The sequence below is a fragment of the Falco naumanni genome, chromosome 5, assembly GCF_017639655.2.
Source record: "Falco naumanni isolate bFalNau1 chromosome 5, bFalNau1.pat, whole genome shotgun sequence".
Taxonomy (NCBI): domain Eukaryota; kingdom Metazoa; phylum Chordata; class Aves; order Falconiformes; family Falconidae; genus Falco; species Falco naumanni.
The window spans coordinates 64,588,868-64,608,089 of record NC_054058.1 but is presented as its reverse complement, the minus strand read 5'-3'; the positions used below and the strand labels follow the sequence as shown (position 1 = coordinate 64,608,089).

The window sequence follows — 19,222 nt, the reverse complement described above, 5'->3', positions numbered from 1 at the left end:
GTATTGGGTGAGAAGAGGCATGTGGGAGAGTCATGGGGGTAAGTGAAAGGACATCTGTATTACTTAAAATAATTAGACAACATCCGGAAGCCTGAAAAATTAAAGTGAATGTAATAGACGTGGAGTTATAAATTGTGTGGAAAAGACCAGAGAATGATTATTCTCTGCTTGTATTCACATACAAGCTAGGAAACACCATGGAATTACTGATTTGGGGATTTAAAAACACGCTCAATGGGTTTTTCCTCCCCTGACAGAGCCTGGTTAAACTGGGGAACTCACTGCTGCAGGGTGTTGTGGAGGCCAAAGCTAATAAATGAGTTTGAAGAAGCAAGGAATGGTTTGTGGGGAAGCTGCTTACACTTCCAAGAGTTACTCTGAAGAGACACTTAAAACATACTGATCATCTCACTCCTGACACCGTGGCTGCAAGAAAGATCAGGTACCAGCCTTTAGTTTGTATGTGAGGGAAACTGAAGTTCAGAATGGCAAGTAGATTACTTGGGTGCCCTCCCTTGATCAGGGCTGCTGAGAAGAATCTGGCCAACATTTTTTTTCCTAAGGTCGCCAGAAAGCAGGGTTTTGATTCTGGTTCTAGGTACACACACGTGCATATTTGTTTCACTGCCGGTCTGGTTCTTTGGTGAATACTCCTGAAGAGTAAGGCAGCTTTTGGAAGCTAATCCCACTGGAAGGGAAGCTTTGGGTATTGATGGCAATGTCTGTATAGTCTGAATGTTTTGTGTTTTCCCAGATTTGTATCTGTGTGTGAACTCTAATGTGATGTTGATATTTTCACAAAAAATAGACTGGAGGTTGTCTCAGACTCCTGGAACTAATTTTCCTGCACTATCAGTTACCTTGAGGACATTCCTCACCAGTGGTTAACCCATCCTTAAAAGACTGGAGTCTCCTCATGATACCCATTGCAGAGCACGTGTTCCTTTTCTGTTAAATTTCCTTTACATCTAATGCACATCCTCCTTTTGCCCCAGACCAGCAGTGTATGAACTTATTTTCCCGACAGTCTGAAAAAGCAAAGGTGTAAGTATTGATCCTGGTCGTGTGTGCTGCCCACACTGCAGGAGCCGCGCTGCTCTTCCAGGTCTACTATGAAATGTATACTACAAAAGTAAATTATTAAGGGAGTTTACTATCCATTAAGTCAGACACAGCAAGATACCTACTACAGCCCAGCATGTCCCTTTATTACAGATTTTATTTTTAACAGAAAAAGGAGTTACGTTGCTTTGAAACGCTGATCATTTATAAAGCAAATGGTGGTGAAGTCACCTTTGGTTGATCTGTCTTGAAAGGCTGGCAGCTACTGTTCGGAAGAGTTGTTTGGGCATGAAGGACAGGTAAGAATTTTCCATAATGAACTGGTTTCGTGCCAGAGCATTCAGGGTTTCTTCATAAAACTGTATAGGTGGGGGACGAGGTAATCTTTGTAGTGGCCGTCTATGAAACCTTTCCCGCTGTTGTGCACAAACCAGCACTGCACGTCAGTCCCGAGCACGCGGTCCGTCCTGTAGTCCTTCTGCAGTCCCCTGGGAGGAAGTGGCCACCCAAAATGAAAGTCACATGACAAGTACGCAAGAAGACATCGATAATCCTCACTCATGGCACCGGTTTTTGCCGTAGTGGTGAGATGTGGAAGCAACGACAAAATGCAATGAATTTTGCCATCCTATGACCTCGTGGCCCCTTTTGTGGGGGTCCCAGGCACTTTTTCGTGGCCTGTCTAAGGTCAGATGCTGGGCAGCTATAAGGGCAGAGCAGCTGGTGCACAAATACGAAAGAGCTCAACTTGTCCCCTGTGTTTTGCCAACTGCTAAAACCAGATTATTAGCAGAGGGAAAACAGAAGGATTTTTTTCCCCCCAAGATAAGCCTGCAATCATTGATGTCGTTAAAAAGAAGTCAGAGTTAGAAAAAGAGAGCGATAAAGCACATTATTCCTACCTGGTAACAGTGAGCTTGTTGCCTTTGACTTCCATGGTGGCTTGTGGTTTCTCTGGAGCTTGCCCAGGTCTTTGGTGGTGGATATACACTTCTGGTTCAGACGTAAACTGACCTGATCAAAGAGGAGGTTTAAAGCATCCTAACCTTTGAGGCGCTCATGTAAGCTGCTGCCGGGCACTCTTGGAAAATCAAACTAGCTGCAGCAGGCAAACCACTCCTGCGTGGACCACAGGGCACTGTGTCTCCAGTGCTATCAGATCACTCACACTGGGAAGTAAAAAGCTCTGCTTTTGAGCCAGCAAACTGGTGCTAAAAAAGCAGCCTGGAGTTGTGAGGCATATTTGGGAAAACAACCTCTGTTGCTCAAGATTCCCACATCTTAAAAGGAACCTTGGGTGGGTCCAGGGCTCGGAGGGCTGTTTTTCCCTGTGAACTGAGCCCTTGCTTTTGTTTTATACCATTGCCAGAAAAGGGCTGCCATTCAGGGGAGAGCTGAATTACAAATGTTAGCACAGATACCTTCACAGAAAGAAGGTTTGAGGGGTTTCAGTATTTTTGTTTTCATCCCGCAGCAGATGAGCCAGGCCGGCAAAGCCCTGTCACAGCGTCACCAAGTCTAGGCAGGCCTGTTTTGAAAACACCCTCCCCAGCTGGGAGGAGGAATAATTGGATGTTGTACAATGTCCTCGGAGCTTCCAGGCCATTACAGGAATCTTCCCCCATTTCCTGATTAATTTTCACACCTTCCCCATCAGGACACAAATACCAACCAATTCACTCAAAGATCTAGCAAAACCCCTTCCCAGGGCCATGCCATCCCCACTGCCTGGCCCGCAGCCCTTACCTATCAGCCCATGGGCTGCAGGAGAGAACTGGTTTTCAGGGGGAATGTAGATTCCCAGGAAGTCAACATTTACTGGATGGTTCTTCCACACACGGTGCAGTAAAACCATGAAGGACATCTCCTTGCCCACAGTGATAGTAACGTTGTTTTCTTTCTTCATGGATATGAGAAGCCTAGCAGAGATGAACCAAAGGAAGGGCTCAGTTTCACCACCCACACATAAGCTCTCAGGCCTCTTGAGATGCTCCCTGCATCCAGAACACCTGCACAGGGCTGGCAGATATGACAGGGGATCCACCAGAAACCCACAGCCTTGGGAGTGGTACCCGGAGTCTGGCAGGACAGTGCCAAATCAGACAGACATTTCACACCCGTGTTCAGGCAGCCAAATCTTGCCCTACACATTTCAGCTCTTGCTAAAATGAATGGAGATTTTGGAAGTGACACCATTGCCTAAACAGGTGTCTAGTGCTGTGGGGTGCCCAACGTGGCTGCTAGCTGTTAATCCGCAGGTGAAGGTCTCCTGGATGTTAGGAGTTATGTTTCCCATCATGTTCAGAAACCCTGAAGGCATCTCAAACAATGTTAGGTGCTTGTGTTTAGGCAACTGAATCCTGGTCTTAGCTAATGCAGTCATCAGTAGGGAGAGCAATTCAGCTCTTTCAACTTGTGTCTGGTCAGCTGAATCGCTCTGTTGGCCCTGCTGCCTCATTTCATTAACTATAACGAGAGCTCAGACATTGAGATAAGGTGCCTGTATGCAGGCACCCCATGACCTGGATCCCACCCATAGCTGGGTCAGTCCTGTGCTGTGTTGCAAACCATTTCCATAGGGCAAACAACAAACGCTCAGCAACTTACTGTTTCCGGATGATGTGCCCTGTGTCAGACCAGGTCAGCGTGATGCCGTAAGATCCATCTTTCAGTGTTATTGTTTCTGTGGTGATCTCCACTTTCAGACCTTTGGCTTTGAAATAAAAACCAATTTTGCCAAAGTATGTGTTGAGTTTCTTATTCTCTGTTTTCTTGGCCCCAATGAGCTGGCCATTGACCACAACTCCTGTGAAGAGCAGAGAAGCACATGTTGCCTGAATGGATCACCACCTAGAGACTTGGAGTTCTGTTCTCAGCAGGGAGCACAATGGGATCAGCACAAACAGGAACCCCTCTGCTCCCCCTTGTTTTCCTCATCTTGCCAACCAAGAGAAGAAAATAATTTATTAAATCACCTCCTGATGTTGCTGTTTGCCTCTTAGCATATTAATCTGGTGGGAACTGATGTTAGGTCTTGCTGATAGTATGAGGTGATTCAGAAGCCATTCAGTCCCTTGCTGCCTGTGAAAAGCATGGGGCAAATGGGCAGTGGCAGAATGGTACCACATTTCCAGCCCAGATTAACCTGCCTCCAAATGCCCATCGCTTATCACATATATTCCAGAAGATAAGAAATGCTGATAGGTAAAGCCCTCTGAGAAGAACAGGCTGATCCCTTTTGATGCCTTTGGGACTACAGTTACACACAGCCCGCCACCAGGTGTGCCTCCAATTGTGTTTCTCTTTGTATCTATCTTCCACTTTCTTTTTTAAAAGTTCAAAACCTATCATGGAAATTTCCTCACCTATCTTGGCTCCTTTCCCAGTGCTGGCCCATCCTCACAGTTGTCCTGGTTTCAGCTGGGATAGAGTTAATTTTCTTCTTAGCAGCTAGTACAGTGCTGTGTTTTGGCTCTCATGTGAGGACAATGCTGACAGCACACTGATGTTAATTGTTGCTGGGTGATGTTTATACTAAATCAAGGACTTTTCAGTTCCTTGGGCCCTGCCAGCCAGAGGGCTGGAGGGGCACAGAAAATGGGAAGGGACACAGCCAGGACAGGTGACCCAAGCTAGCCAAAGAGGCATTCCATACCATATGACACCATACTGAGTCTATAAACTGGGGGAAGAACAAGGAAGGTGGGGACATCTGGCATTATGGCGTTTGTCTTCCCGAGTAACCCTTACATGTGCTGCAGCCCGGCTGTCCTGGGTTTGGCTGAACACCTGCCTGCCCATGGGAGGTGGTGAATGAATTCCTTGCTTTGCTTTGCTTGTGTGTGTGGCTTTTGCTTTACCTATTGCATTGTTTTTATTTCAACCCTTGAGTTTTACATTTCTTTCCAATCGTCCTCCCCATCCCTCTGGGTGAGGGGGAGTGAGCAAGCGGCTGGGTGGTGCTTGGTTGCCGGCCAGGGGTAAACCACGACAACAGTGAAAAAGGTTTTCCTAATAGCTCACTCCTGCTCTGAATTTCACCTGTTGTAACTTATTTCTGTTGCCTCTTGTCCTTTAGCTACGCATCTTGGAGATGTGTCAGGCTCCATCTTTACCTTCCAATTATTGCTTCCTACAACTGCCTGAAAGGAGGTTGTAGTGAGGTGGGGGTCGGTCTCTTCTCCCAAGTAACAAAGGACAGGACAAGAGGAAACAGCCTCAAGTTGCTCCAGGGGAGGTTTAGTGTGGCTATGAGGAAAACTTTCTTCACGGAAAGGGTGGTCAAGCATTGGAACAGGCTGCCCAGGGAGGTGGTGGAGTCACCATGCCTAGAGGTGTTTACAGGATGTGTAGATGTGGTGCTTAGGGACATGGTTTAGCAGTGGACTCGGCAATGCCAGGTTAATGGTTTGACTCAATGACCTTAAAGGTCTTTTCTGACCTAAATGATTCTGTGATTCTATGATTAGGTGGTTGTAGCAGCAACAGGATTAACCATGGGTCTTTTTTTCTTAAGATTGACCAAACCCAGCTGTCTCAGCCTCTTCCTCTATGTCCTGTGCTCAGCCCCATAGTCATCTTGGTGGCCACCACTGAGTTTGATCCAGTTTGTCAACATCTTTCTTGTACTGGCAAGCCTCAAACTGGAGACAATACTCAGATCTGGAAGGGAATAACTGCTCAATAACTCAAACTGCTGGCCACAGTCATGTTAGCACACAGTCCTCCCTGTAGACATTGCCCCTGCTCCCTCTGAACACCTTTCAGACCAGAGAGAAGAAAAGTACTGTAAAATAAACCAAGTTTTATTCCCTTACCAGTACCAGGATCGGAAACCAAGCTTAGGATCTTCCCAGGCTCTGAGTTGATATTGAAACAGATGTTCCTTTGGCTCTTGGGCAGGTGTATGATGAAATGTGGATCATTGTCAACTGAAACACAGAAAAGCAACAAGTGTGAGAAGCAGGCCAGTTCTTCCCCAGGAGGTAAGGGACACAAAACCTGAAACACCTTCCTCAGAGGATTTTGAAGGACTTTTTGGGACTTCTCAGAGTAGGACAAGAGTCCTTTCCACCCTTGCAGTAGCCAAGGAAGTTCTTAGATGCTCCTCGCAAAAGCCCCTCAGACACTTTCTCCTCATATATTTCCCCTGTTTAAGGAATGGACATGACATTATTGGATTGAGGACAGCATCAAGTGCAGTGAACTACTGGTTTAACTGGTCAGCTGCACACTAGGGTGCCATAGGCTCAACCTGAAGTTCTAAGAGATGAGCTTTATTTCTTCATGATGGAAGTCAGCCTCCAGGTGAGACCAAGGACCCATGTGGACACCAGACAGATAGGGACACACCTTTGAGGCCTAGATCCTGGAAAGGATCTAAGGCACGGAAAGCAGGATTTGGGTGACAACTGTTCAAAACTAATATCCAATCCCCCTCATGCCCAGCTGTTGTCTATTTCTAGAAGTGACACACTCCTAGAACATCATTCTCTCAAACTAAGAAGATCTCAGACATGTTTCAACTCCATCCACCATACTGATGTTGGCTAAAGATGCATCTTGCCTACCACCTCCCCTGAGGAATACAATCCAGGACTTGTTCTCACAGTGTGTTTAACACCCTGGTGGGACTCTCCCCCGCCACCCCCACCCCACCCCCCCCCGAAAGTCATCTGTTCTTTAAAATTTGCCTCCAGTGAGACAAACACCTGCAGCTATCACTGAAGGCAGCTGCCTCCAGTCTTGTCTTGAAGTGCAAAGCACTGCCCAGCTCTTGCTGGTTTGGTGGTGGTTGGCGTCTCCCTGTCAACATGCAGAGTCATACTTGTACTTAGTGTTGCCTATGGGGATAGCCAGGCCAGCTTCCATTCATTCACCGGTGTTCCTCATCTTCTGGAAGTATTTAGCTCTTCCTGTGTGCTAGGCAAATCCTAGACCCTGACCAGGAATGTCTTCACAGGAAACGGTGGGGTAGGTAGGTACCCTCCAAGGGGTGAAGGTGCTTTTGAATGTTTTGAATCTTTTGAATACATTGGGTCTCTTGCATATAGCCCTCAATCATTTTTCCTTATTCTCACCAACTGCTTGATCTTCCCCGACTTGATGACAAAGCCTGTTCTGATCAACATTTCCAGGAAGAAAAAGAATTTTCTGTGTAAAATAAATGTATAAGTTGGACAGGTAACTTTGCCTTGCTCACCTTCTTTCCCAAGCAATTTCTTGACTATCCAAAGTCTTAGGTTAACCCTTGAGCTATGCTGAGAAGCAGTAGGGTAGCTCTTTGTTTGAAAGCTGTGTAAATACACTCATCTGCACACAGGCACACCCCCGGAGTTACTGTAGCTATACTGCTTTTATAGGCAATGGTTCTCACAGCTGGTTTGTTTAAGTAGGCACTGAACTCTGGCAAAGGCCCAAGAATTAAGAGGATCCATCAGTCATTAGCGCATTCAGAGTTTTTTATCTACCACAGGACATTAATCTGTCATTTATAACGGCAGTAACCTGACATTAGCTTTGCTACTGCGGAGAAGCTGAATGCAAGCTTAGCGAACAGCCTCAGGGAAGCGTGCAGCAGAAGGTGGGGTCACTGGGATCCTATTAGGATCTAAACTAGTCTCATGCTTGTAAGGTAGAGGATATTTTTACACATTCATCCATTCAAAGTCAAAACAATGCAGTATTTTATGAAGGAAAGCTTGACGTTTGGGTGCTAGATGGATTTGCAAAAACTGAACCAAGGTGTCTGTGATTTGAGATGTACGTGATTGTGTCCTGCTCAGACCTTTGACAGAGGCTGTGCTGAGGACCTTTCACACTGGTGTTCTCTGCAACAGCAGTGAAGTAGCTTCATCAGCTAGTCACAGCAATTGATTTATTCTCTTGTGGATTAGCCCCTAAATGAAGATGCATCTTTTACAACAATTCAGAAAACTCAACAAGAAAAATAAGGACAACTGAAAGACCACCACCATTAGCATCTTGTCACAGAAGCTGAAAATGCCAATGTGCCCAATAACTTGGCTTGAGTCACCTTTGTTTATTAAGTGAGGAGTGTTGCTGTCTGGTGTTTCTTTGCAGAGAAATACTGCAGCTTTTACCTCTGTTTACGCTCAGAGAGGACACAGGAGGACTCCTTTGCTCCGGCATGAAGCTGACTGGTACAGCTGTGACATTGGCCCAGGCTGGGATGCCTTTATTATTATTAGGTGCATTTGGAGTTAATCCTAGAGTACCTGTTAAATGACAGTCATAATTGTTTTTTTGTTAGTGCTGACATATTTAATGGTGCAATTTTTCAAGTAATGCAGTAGATCAGAACCTGATTTTGCTATATCAATGTAAAGCAGATGCAACACTGTTTGTAACAGACAGATTTTTATAATGAAGTTAGGATGTATTTACTCCATATGGAGTATGGAATATGGAGAGGAATATGACAGGTGAAGTAACCATAAAATGGAGCCTGACTTTTAAACTCCTATTTATGTGAACGGGCCCTATTTTAGCAAAGCCCCCAATGCAAGGGCTTAAGTGTTTTGTCAAATAAAGAGCTGAATTTTAAAAATTTAACATGTGGCAAAAGCCTTGCTGACTTGGGTCCTGAGTTTGGAGTGCCTGAGAAAAGGTAGGACTCTTCCTGCATGGCCTAGGATGACCCACATGAATAAAGGTTGCAAATAAGTGCAAGCATTTAATACAACATCCCTTAACATGTCTCCTTCTGCTAGAGGTCTCTCTGCCTTTGCCATGATAGAGTAGCAGAAAGTAACATGGGTTCTCTCTCTCCCACTTAGTTCATAAAGCAATATGATCTTATATGACCCATGAAATTTGGTTTGTTTTAATATGTTGGGCTGAAAATTACAAGAGCTGAAGCAGGACACATTCACATCTGCTGGCCCTGCTCTGAAGAGGAGTAAGGGGAAAAAGGAGCTGGGGGAGAACAGTAGGACAGAAGATTGCACAGCTAGATCTTCTAAATCTCTGTCAGCATCTTCTTTCTTGAACCCCTAATTGAAACCACAGGCTGTTTTTACTCAGGCAGTGTTATTACTATTAGCTCAGTTATGTGTGAAGTTGGTGCAGATAACACAGGAACTTAAAAACTGGACAGAGACTTCTGAGTTTCCAGGTCATATTAATTTCTCAGACCATTATGCGTGAAGAATCTCTCCCATGCTCAGTTCAGTTTTGCAGTAAGTTTGTAATGATAAAAAAGCGATTAATCAATCCTTTGAAAAGTGATTCCAGTGGAAGTGACGATCTCTGTCTAGGAAGACAGACGGTGCAGCTCTGATGGGAGCAGTATAAGAAAAACCTGTTTCAGGTTACCCACTCCAAACCTTGTATATACAAACGTTTTGGTACAGCCCACATGTTGCGCAATCCTAAGCAGAGATTTACTTTGATATTATTTTTACAAACTCTGTCCTCTGCTAAGGTTCAAGAGTCATGTCCCACTGTCCCTGAAATCCATAGGTGCCTTGACCCCAAATTCAGTGCTGTTAAGTTTTGGCTATGCCATCAAACACAAAGTCACGAGAACCTATATTAAAATAATTTAAATCCTCTACATCATCTAAATCAAGATAATTATGGTCTGAATTAGCCAGCTGGTGCCATGTATAAAGAATTCATTACACATGAATGCAATATATGCTATTTCTGCACTGAACTGTTTGGCAGTTATGAGTTGTAGTATGCGGTATAAATAACAGCTATTTAATTTCTCTTTGGGTTGCAGCTGCAGACTTTAAAAATGAGAAGAAGAATAAATTAACCTAAAATTAACAACTGGCAGACATAAGGACCCTTTTCATTGAGCCAGCATCAGGACATTTTTAGAGTTATCCAGGAGCATGAGAACTGAGCATGCAGGACATGTGCTTGGAGTTTCAGCAAAGTCACAGTCACTTCCAGTGTGAAATGCCAGATAGATGATGTTGTCTGTTGGTGTAATGTAGTCTGCTTTTTTTCCTTCACAACCAACAGTAAACTCTCACTTTTATTAATAGGTTTTAAATCACCAGACTCAGTTGTTCAAGGAGTTGATCTTTTACTTTCAGTGCTTCCATTGCATTGCACTGGCAGTGTTTTCCTGACAGCAACAGTTGTGCTTTTTCAAATCACTGACCGGTAAGGGCACAAAATAGCTGCTGTCAAGTTTCATTCGAAGCACATGGCTGAGCAGGGATGACTTTGGATATGCTAGACACCCACAGATGTGAACAGCTATTGCTTTGAGACTGACTCTACCAAACAATGCCAGAACAAGCCAACCTCACCTCATTTGGTTGGACATAAGGTTGCTGTAACAGGGACCTTGGAACGCATATTGAAGTAATGGATTTAAATGTGGAAGTTTAATTAATGAAGGACTGTTGTTACAGTAATTCCAATTCCGTGTGGGCTCAAGGCTAACTGATAACAATCTCAGGAAGCTTCCAAGGCTTAAAAGTGGTAATAAAATACAGTATAGTCAATTCTACAGCTTCAAGTCAGGGAACTAGACATATCTGTCCCAGTAAGATGATGTTCAATCTGTGACATTGTAGGCTTACTGGAAACCTTGTCATTGCAATGTTAGCACATTCAGTCCCCACTGAAGCCAACGGCTCCAAAGAGCATTTGTTGTAACAGGATGCTCTCGAACTGGCTGAAGATTTGGTCAGCTTTTGCTGAAAATACAAGCTATCCTATAAACACAAACGTCTGGAGTGAACAATGAACACAGTTGTTCTTCAAGTACAAGAAGAACAAAGCCGAAACGAGAGGTAGAGTAACAGACAGACTGAGACACTGACCTGGGCAGCAGCCCCTTCTGGGGTCTTTGGGCTGGTCTGCTAGCATTATCTCATCTTTTTCGGCATTCTCTATCAGCATGGCTGTGAAGGGGGTAACAATATGATGGTCAAGAGACATCTGTAGGATGGATTTGGTGATGTTCCTCTTCAAAGCAGCAGTGGGGGCTGTGTTTCTGGGTGGAAAATGAAACAAGTGTCATGGTTAGCAGCTCTACAGGGCAGCTGCCATGACAATTGGTCCACAGGGTGGTCATAGAGCCAAGCTGGCAGGTGTTGCAAGAAGGAAAGTCTGAAGGCCTGTGTGAATGCATACTCCATAAGAAGAATATTTTTGGCTTCTATGGGCTTTGGCCTGGACTCAAAGAAGCTCAGTCCATTTTCCAGTCTCAGGAGGAGACCTTTCTGCTTCAGAGGGGATTCACCCTGAACTACTCCATATCTTTTACTCAGGCTCTGAAAGGCAAATCTCCCATTCATTTCATCCGCTCAGCCTCACAGCCAGGTCTGTTTGACTCTTATCCCTCTAATTAACTGCTCCCAAACTCTATCCCCTGGTATCTGTGAATGCTAAAAGTAGGAGGAATGTGGCTGAAGAGATCACCTACCTTTCAGAAGCTATCACCTAGCCATTCAGAACCCTGAGGGCTGCCTCATGGCTGTGGTCTCATAGAGAAGCAGATTGCCCTCAAGATTCTCTTCCCTCTCATCACAGACCACATTTCTCCTCACCTCTCTGCCAGCATCTGGTTGACAGTCAGATAGGCCCACAGCTTCCTAGTGAATTCGGGATCTGCATACTTGTCTTTCTTCATGAAACCATCTAGTTCTTCAACATCTCGCAGGGTTTCCATTACGAGCTCCGCATTTGCCTATGCAATCAATGAGAGAGAAAGATAGCAAAGGGTGAGCCAGGAGAATGGAGTGGCTTTGAGTTCCCCTCTTAGCATGGCTGGCATTAAGAACCCACTCTGGCTCTGCCCATGGTCACTTCTAGATCAAAAAGTCCCAGCACCATTGGCCTGACTGCCATGGGTGTGGGAGCTGTAACAAGAGAATCTTCTTCTACAGACACTTTTGTAACAGTGGATTAAAATAGGTAAAGGAGCTGTCAGCACTAGCCAAAGAGAGTGCTACAATGTGCCAAAACAGGAGGAGGTTAACAGAGCTCTGCTATCCTCCCTTCAGGCTTTTTCACATCCAATTCCTACTGAGCAACAGGAACCAAATTCTACTTTCTCACCCAGACCCTTGAGCTGCACTGTGTTTTGGTAGGGAAGAGTATTGAACATGCTTGATTTTTTCCAGCAACTGACAAATGGCAGCTCCTAAGCCCTGTAAGAGTGCAGATATTATGGTTCCTCCTCAGAAAGAAGGATCTGGAGGTAGTATTCCCACCCTATCCCACTCTATCTAGAAGAGCATCCCTGAAAACGTGGGAAAGTCTCCTCACACATGCCGCAAGACAGGGCATAAATGGACAGTGCTAGTGTAGATCCACCAGCTTGAATGCCCCCAAGAGTGGGAAGTTCAGCCATGAAAGGAGCTACCTTAGGAGATCTCCCCCTGCATCTTCACAAAGCCTGAAGGAGGACTCCATAGTCTTAGTCTGGTTTGCAACTGAATTTTGTATGGTACCTTATTAGAAGGAAGGTCCTCTGGCAGGATGCAGGTAGTGACTACTCATGGCTGTACTTGAAGATATTGTGGAACATTGTTGTACAACCCCCTCCATGAGTTACCCCACACTTCCATGTGGAACGCAAGCAGACAAAACACTGCTGGCAGTAACCTCAAGCAAGGAGACTGTACACATGAGTGGGTGAACCAGACCAAACCCCAGGAACAGGTATCCCAGGGACAGCTTCACTCACTGCTGTTGCTGTGACGATGCTTTCCAAGTGTTGCAGGTTATCTGTGTCGACCTTCCCAGCCACTACTATCTCTGAGCCACCAAAGTAGTTGTGGAAGCTGCTCTGGGTGACGTCTGACACTGACTCCTGGGGGTAGTTGAACTGAATCTTCTTCAAAAGTGGGGTGGAGACCTGGTTGTAGAAATTCTGAGACAGAAGGAGACAGAGGACTGAGTTGTTTGTACCTGAAGCAACCCTCCCACATATGCCACTTTTACTGAAAGGACATCAGGTGACAAAACCTGGAGCCCTAATGGGCAAGTGGAGCTCCCTTTGTCCCAGAGAATTCTTTATACTTAGACCTCAGTATACAGCAAGAAGATCTGGTCTGGTCCAAGGCTTGTGGAAGTCAAAAGATGGTCAAAAGCCCATGGACTATGCTCTTCCTAGACCTAAAAGGCTTGAGCACAAGTGTGTCTGGGCCTGAATCTATTATCAGGTTGATCAGCTTTTGGCTACTGTGTAAGACACACAGCTGCTTCCCACCTAATTCTTGCAAAAAACTAGACCTCTCTCTCACTCTACCCTTTTCTGACCCTGTTATACCTGGCTGATGTGAACTGGAATGTGTGCACTGCTGGATTTAGCATATGGGACCAGAGAGGGAAAACGGGTACCCATACAGTTCTACGGACAGAGGCTGCCTCATGCTGGGGGCTGCACTCTCAGAGCTGCTGTTTGGCAGCGTACCATGTAGTGTGTCCTGGCACACCTGTGTGTGTCCTCACAGCTGTGTTGGGAAAGAAGCTACATAGGTGATGAAACCAGTGAATAGAAACAGAAAAAGGATGTTTGTTCATCAGCAATTGCTGCTTACAGATTTGGAGCCAGAGCCTCCTAGAATTGACCTTTTTCTTACACTGGCAAAGTTTGGATTGTCATTTAGTATTTATATTTAGGCCTCTTGTTAGTGCTGAAGTGGCCTAACATAAAATCCAGGCCTTAATTTTAGTTCAGAAAATCTTTTTTTTATGGTTAGGACTGCTTTATAGGGTATTAATCCTAAATAGAACAATAAAGTATGTATTATAGATACCACAAAAATTGTCACTAGGAGCACCTAAGTTAATACATGACGTCTTGCAGGACTCTCCAGCAGAAGAAACAATGCTTTTTGTGACCTCCCCCCGTGAACCTACAGTAACTCTACTCTTGCTAGTGGAGTTACTCAGCTCCACAGCCGTGAACAGAACTAAAGGGTTTCAGAGGCAATGGACCAGAACCACACCTTCATTTGGGCAGAAGTTTCCTGATTTCCAAAAATCCTCTGGGCCATGCCACGGTTGTCAGTTGCAATCCTCTGCAGGAAATCATAATCTACATCAAACCCAATCCCAAGGCAGAAGAGAGAGAATTCGTCCTTTATGCTCTGCTTCACGTTCTTCTGGATCGTTGTCAGCTTTAGCTCACCTTAGAGACACACAAAGGGTGATATCCATCTGAGCAGTGGGGGAAGTCTCCATCAAGGTAAGCACATTCATGTTCTCTTAGTATCTCTGGTTCTGTCTTCATATAAGGGAAACCTAGACAACTCAGATTGTCTATGATTTCCATCTCAGAATGCCAGATCTCCATTTTGCAGTGCCTACAGGGACATTTGAGCTTCTCTTGGGTGGAGATTTACAAATTGTTTCCACTGAAGACTATTCCTTTGAACTGATGCATGTTCTTTGTACGTTCAGGGCTTTTGTAACACATCTGGATTTCTCCCAGAATTACTGCTTCAAGCTCTCTGTGGACTAAGACATCTCCATAAAGGTTTTACTTTTTTCCTTGTACTTAAAATGTTCCCTGCTACCATTGGGACTGATGTTTTTTTCAGACTTACTGTTAATGTCAGCCTCTTCTGGGATGACATCTTGCAGTAAGTGATTGATTTTGACCTGTACCAAAACCAACCCAAATTAATTTGATTTCTACTTTATTTTTCTGATTTTGATGTAACACTCTGGACTGCATAGATCTTGTGGGCTAAGGTCATTGGAAGAGGAAATTTTTTCTAAGATTGTTGTGATTACCTGTCCTCCCAGACTTGTGCATGTCTGTAATTGAAAGAAGCACATAACTTGCATAACCTAATCTGCTCACCTTTTGAAATCTTCTGTGCAAAAAAACCCATGGCACCTATAACACTTGGCAAACAAGAGCACAGGCATTGGAAGAAAGTGGAATAGAATTTTTTTAACTTACTGTCTACATGTTGCATGCATTTCTCAGGCTAATCCTGCTGACCTTTCTTTTCACCTAAAGCAGGATCCTTACCTACTGTCGGGTCTCCATCAGACACCAATACAATCATGGAGACTGAGTTAGGGTCCAACATGCCTAAGTTTTGGGCTTCATTCAGGATGAACGTGGCTCGGAGGAGAGCTTCATTAATATTTGTGCCTGTCAAAGACACAATGAAGAAAACAAGTTTGATTCTTCTTGAGTCTCTTGTCAAATCCAGATCAGTTCTGTGATTCTAGTGGGATTAATCAGCATGAACAAGACCTGAGATGAAGGCAGCAAACCCCCTCCTCTGTGATGCTTACAGCAGACATGCTTGCAATCTGGTTCCCTTTTTCAACCCAGGCTGTCATCTTCATGTGGCCCCTCCATTCCCCCTCACTAGTTCCAGTGGAACCATTTGTGGTGTTGGGAACTATTTGCTGTGGGAAGAAGCAGTGTATTTGCAGGCAGATGACTGAATGAGAGCATGAGGAAACTTTCTTTTCTGGCATCAGCCTGTTCCTTGGGTATCCTGATTGGAAAAGAAGAGGTGTATGTTTACTGAGCCTATCTAGAGGTTTGGCTTGCTGCACAGAAGGAAGAGAATAAGAAATTAGTATGAGAGGAACAGGAACAGGAAGACTGAACAGTCAGAAAATAGGTATTTTCTTTGTCAAGAAAGAAAAAATATCAGCAGCTCCAGAGACAGGGTAATAAAATGCTGCATTGCAGACTGGTTTTGCTGGATTGGAGCAGGTGTTTCAGCTTATCTGCCCATTCTTTTGGGGTAACAAAGTCAGGCTTATGAGGCACTCATATATCCAGCATGGTTTCCTAGTCCCAGCACACTGATTACCTTGAACGAGCCTGTAAAGTCATGTTGATTCTACCTTACCTGTTGCTAGTGAAAGCTTCTGGAAATGAAGGTGCTACAGCACGAGAACGCTCTGACATTGAGGAGAGCCTCTACACACTATCAGCATGCAAATAACTGAACAACTAAACCAGAACTGCACCTCAGAGAGCAACAGATTAAAATGATTGTGAGCCCCTCTTGTATAAATAGCTTAAACATTAACAAATGCAGTCTCCAAAGGGCTATAAGAGAGAAGAAGGCAACTGTCCTTGTTTATCAGACAGGGAACAAAGAATAAGGCACAAAAAGGATGGACAGTTTGCCCAGGGTAGCATTTAGTAGATCATAGAATCATAGAATCGTCGGGTCCAACCATTAACCTGGCACTGCCAAGTCCACTGCTATACCACGTCCCTAAGCATCACATCTACACGTCTTTTAAATACCTCCAGGGATGGTGACTCCACCACCTCCCTGGGCAGCCTGTTCCAATGCTTGACAACCCCTTCCATGAAGGAAGTTTTCCTCATATCCAGACTAAACGTCCCCTGGCACAACTTGAGGCTGTTTCCTCTCATGTTATTGCTTGTTACTTGGGAGCGGAGACCGACCCCCACATTGCTGCAGCCTCCTCTCAGGCAGCTGTAGAGAGTGACAAGGTCTCCCCTCTCCAGGCTGACACCCCCCCCACCCCACCCACCCCCCCCCGAGTTCTCTCAGCTGCTCCTCATAAGCCTTGTGCTCCAGACCCTTCCCCAGGGGCCCAACACTGAACATGGGATCCGAGGTGCAGCCCCACCTGTGACGGGCACTGCCCCGGCCCTGCTGGCCACAGCGCTTCTGACAGCGGCCAGGGCGCTGCTGGCCCCCTTGGCCACCTGGGCACGCTGGGGGCTCCTGCCCAGCGGCTGTGCCCAGCCCCCCCGGCCCTTTCCCCCGGGCAGTTCCCAGCCCCCTGCCCCCAGCCCCGCTGCCCCTCACACACTCGGCCTCGGCCCCTCGGCCCGGCCTGCCCAGCCCCCTCAGAGCCCCCTGCCCCCGGCACATCGGCGCCCCCCGGCCGGGTGTCACCCGCAGGCGGGCTGAGGGCGCGCTCCGTCCCCTCGCCCCGAGCGCCGTGCAGGTACCCGGCAGGGCTGGCCCCAGCCCTGGTCCCTGGGGAACAGCCCCTGTGCCCGGCCGCCAGCGGGATGTCACTCCGGTCCCCACGCCAGGAGCAGCCGGCTGCTCCAGGAGAGCGCGGGGGGAAACGGTCTCACGGGCTTCGCTAAGGTCTAGGGAGCAGCACCCACAGCCTTTCCCCCGTCCCGTGCGTGGGTCACCGGGCACGGAAGGAGACCCGGTTCGCCCAGCAGGACCCACCTTGCACAACCCCGCGCTGGCTGGGCCCCGTCCCCGGCTGTCCTGCCCGTGCCACGTGCCGGCGCTCAGGCCGACCGGCTCCATCACCTTCCCCGGCACCGGCGTCGGGCTGCCGGGCCCCTGGCTCCCCGGATCCTCCCTCCGGCCCTTCCTGCAGACGGGTGTCACGCTGGGTGACCCCCAGTCAGCGGGGCCCGCCCCGGTCAGCCGGGGCTGCTGGTAAGTGATGGGCAGTGGCTCGGTGAGCGCTGCCGCCATCTCCCTCAGCACCCTTGGGTGGATCACATCCAGCCCCATAGACCTGCCCCTTCTTCCAAAGGTCATAAACTCTCCTTTTTCTCATGAGTTCCAGCCAAAGCTCTCTGTTCAGCCAGGCCGGTCCTCCCCACCAGTTCATCTTTCAGCACATGGGGACAGCCTGCTCTGTGCCTTTAAGATTGCCTTCTTGAAGAACGTCCAGCCTTCCTGGTCCCCTTGGCCCTTCAGGGCTGCCTCCCAAGGGACTCTGCCAGCCAGGCTCCTCAACAGGCCAAAGTCTGCCCTCGGGAAGCCCAGGGGAGCAGTTCTGCTGGCCCCCCTCCTTACTTCTCTGAGAACCAAAACCTATCATTTCATGATTGCTACACCCTAAACAGCCTCCAGCCTTCACATCACCCACCAGCCCTTCTCTGTTCACAAACAACAGGTCCAGCAGGAGCCTCCCCTCACCGGTTCCCTCACCAGCTGTGTCAGGAAGGTCTCTTCCACGCACTCCAGGAACCTCCTGGGCTCTTTCCTCTCCGCTGTGTTGTACTTCCAGTGGACAATGGGTAAGTTGAAATCCCCCATGAGAACAAGGGCCAGCGATTGTGACCCTTCTCCCAGCTGTTTATAGAACCTTTTGCCTGCCTCTTCAGCCTGGTTGGGTGGCCTATAACAGACTCCAAGCACGATCTCTGCCTTGTTGGCCTTCCCCCTGATTCTCACCCACAGACACCCAACCCCATTGTCACCATCGTTAGGCTCTAGACCAGCAAAACCCTCCCTAACACACAGGGCTACCCCACCGCCTCGCCTTCCTTGTCCACCCCTTCTGAAGAGTTTACAGCCACCCACTGCAGCACTCCAGCTGTCCCAGTCATCCCACCGTGTTTTCATGATGGCAACTATGTCAGTTTCCCTGCTTTACAACGGCTTCCAGTTCCTGTTGCTCATTGCCCATGCTGTGTGCACTGGCATAGATGCACTTCAGCTGGGCTGTTGATCCTGCCGCCTTTTTTGGGGGAAAATCCCTAATTTGTATGTGACCATTCTCAGGCACTTCTGTTGTTTCTAACACATCAATAACCCTTGTGTCTGCTACATGGATCTCCATCAATCATGGTGTAGTCTACAATTTACAGCCAGTGGAAACCCTGGAGATGGCCTGTTTATGTTCTACTTTATAAAGGTATGAAATGGCCTTTGTCTTTCAAGGATATTTGGGATCTGTGAGGCTAGAGGTATAACCTATAGATTAAAGGCAGCTGTTCTATGGTATATGTTCTAGCTGTCATAGCTCATTCAGTAGAAGGAAATGCCATCCCATCCCCTAGCACAATAAACTGGAATCCTTCCTCTCCTTTGGCCCCAGGGCATGCTTTTCCCATCTTGGAAATCACACCTTTTGTTAGGAATACTCTACCAATATGAGGATTGTCTGAGGTACCCGTTCCTGTGATATCTAACTTCCATGAGCACCTTGCAATCAAAACCTCATACCCCCATTGGGATGGATTGCCTGGATGTACTTCTTAGCATCTTCAACCTGCGCTGGTGTGGCTGAGACTAGATTATCTCTCCAGCATCGCACATTGTGGTTGAAGTCGATAAGGGAGAACTGATCAGCAGCACGGAGCTCACTCAATATTGCCTTCATGGCCTCGATGGTCTGAGAAGAAGAAATTTAAGAGAAGACGAGTTTATGCTTCCTGTTGCTGAAAGTATCTTCTTAACTTGTGACTACAGGCAAATAGATGCCTCCCATGAGTATG

At 46.8% G+C, this 19,222-nt stretch overlaps 1 protein-coding gene across 2 annotated transcripts in view; it reads right to left on the bottom strand.

Moving 5' to 3' along the window:
- Positions 1 to 1,187: 1,187 nt before the first annotated feature.
- The window catches only part of ITIH2 (inter-alpha-trypsin inhibitor heavy chain 2), a 31,164-nt gene continuing 13,129 nt past the window's right edge, over positions 1,188 to 19,222 (bottom strand). For both annotated transcript variants that reach the window (XM_040594901.1, XM_040594902.1), the window contains 12 exons: positions 18,951 to 19,119; positions 15,044 to 15,169; positions 14,010 to 14,191; positions 12,743 to 12,928; positions 11,601 to 11,740; positions 10,872 to 11,044; positions 8,166 to 8,300; positions 5,880 to 5,993; positions 3,670 to 3,868; positions 2,809 to 2,981; positions 1,965 to 2,076; positions 1,188 to 1,550 (listed from right to left, as the gene is read on the bottom strand). In XM_040594901.1, coding sequence (XP_040450835.1) covers positions 1,403 to 1,550; positions 1,965 to 2,076; positions 2,809 to 2,981; positions 3,670 to 3,868; positions 5,880 to 5,993; positions 8,166 to 8,300; positions 10,872 to 11,044; positions 11,601 to 11,740; positions 12,743 to 12,928; positions 14,010 to 14,191; positions 15,044 to 15,169; positions 18,951 to 19,119 — 1,857 coding nt within the window. In that variant the 3' untranslated portion in view covers positions 1,188 to 1,402. The remainder of the gene's footprint in view (positions 1,551 to 1,964; positions 2,077 to 2,808; positions 2,982 to 3,669; positions 3,869 to 5,879; positions 5,994 to 8,165; positions 8,301 to 10,871; positions 11,045 to 11,600; positions 11,741 to 12,742; positions 12,929 to 14,009; positions 14,192 to 15,043; positions 15,170 to 18,950; positions 19,120 to 19,222) is intronic.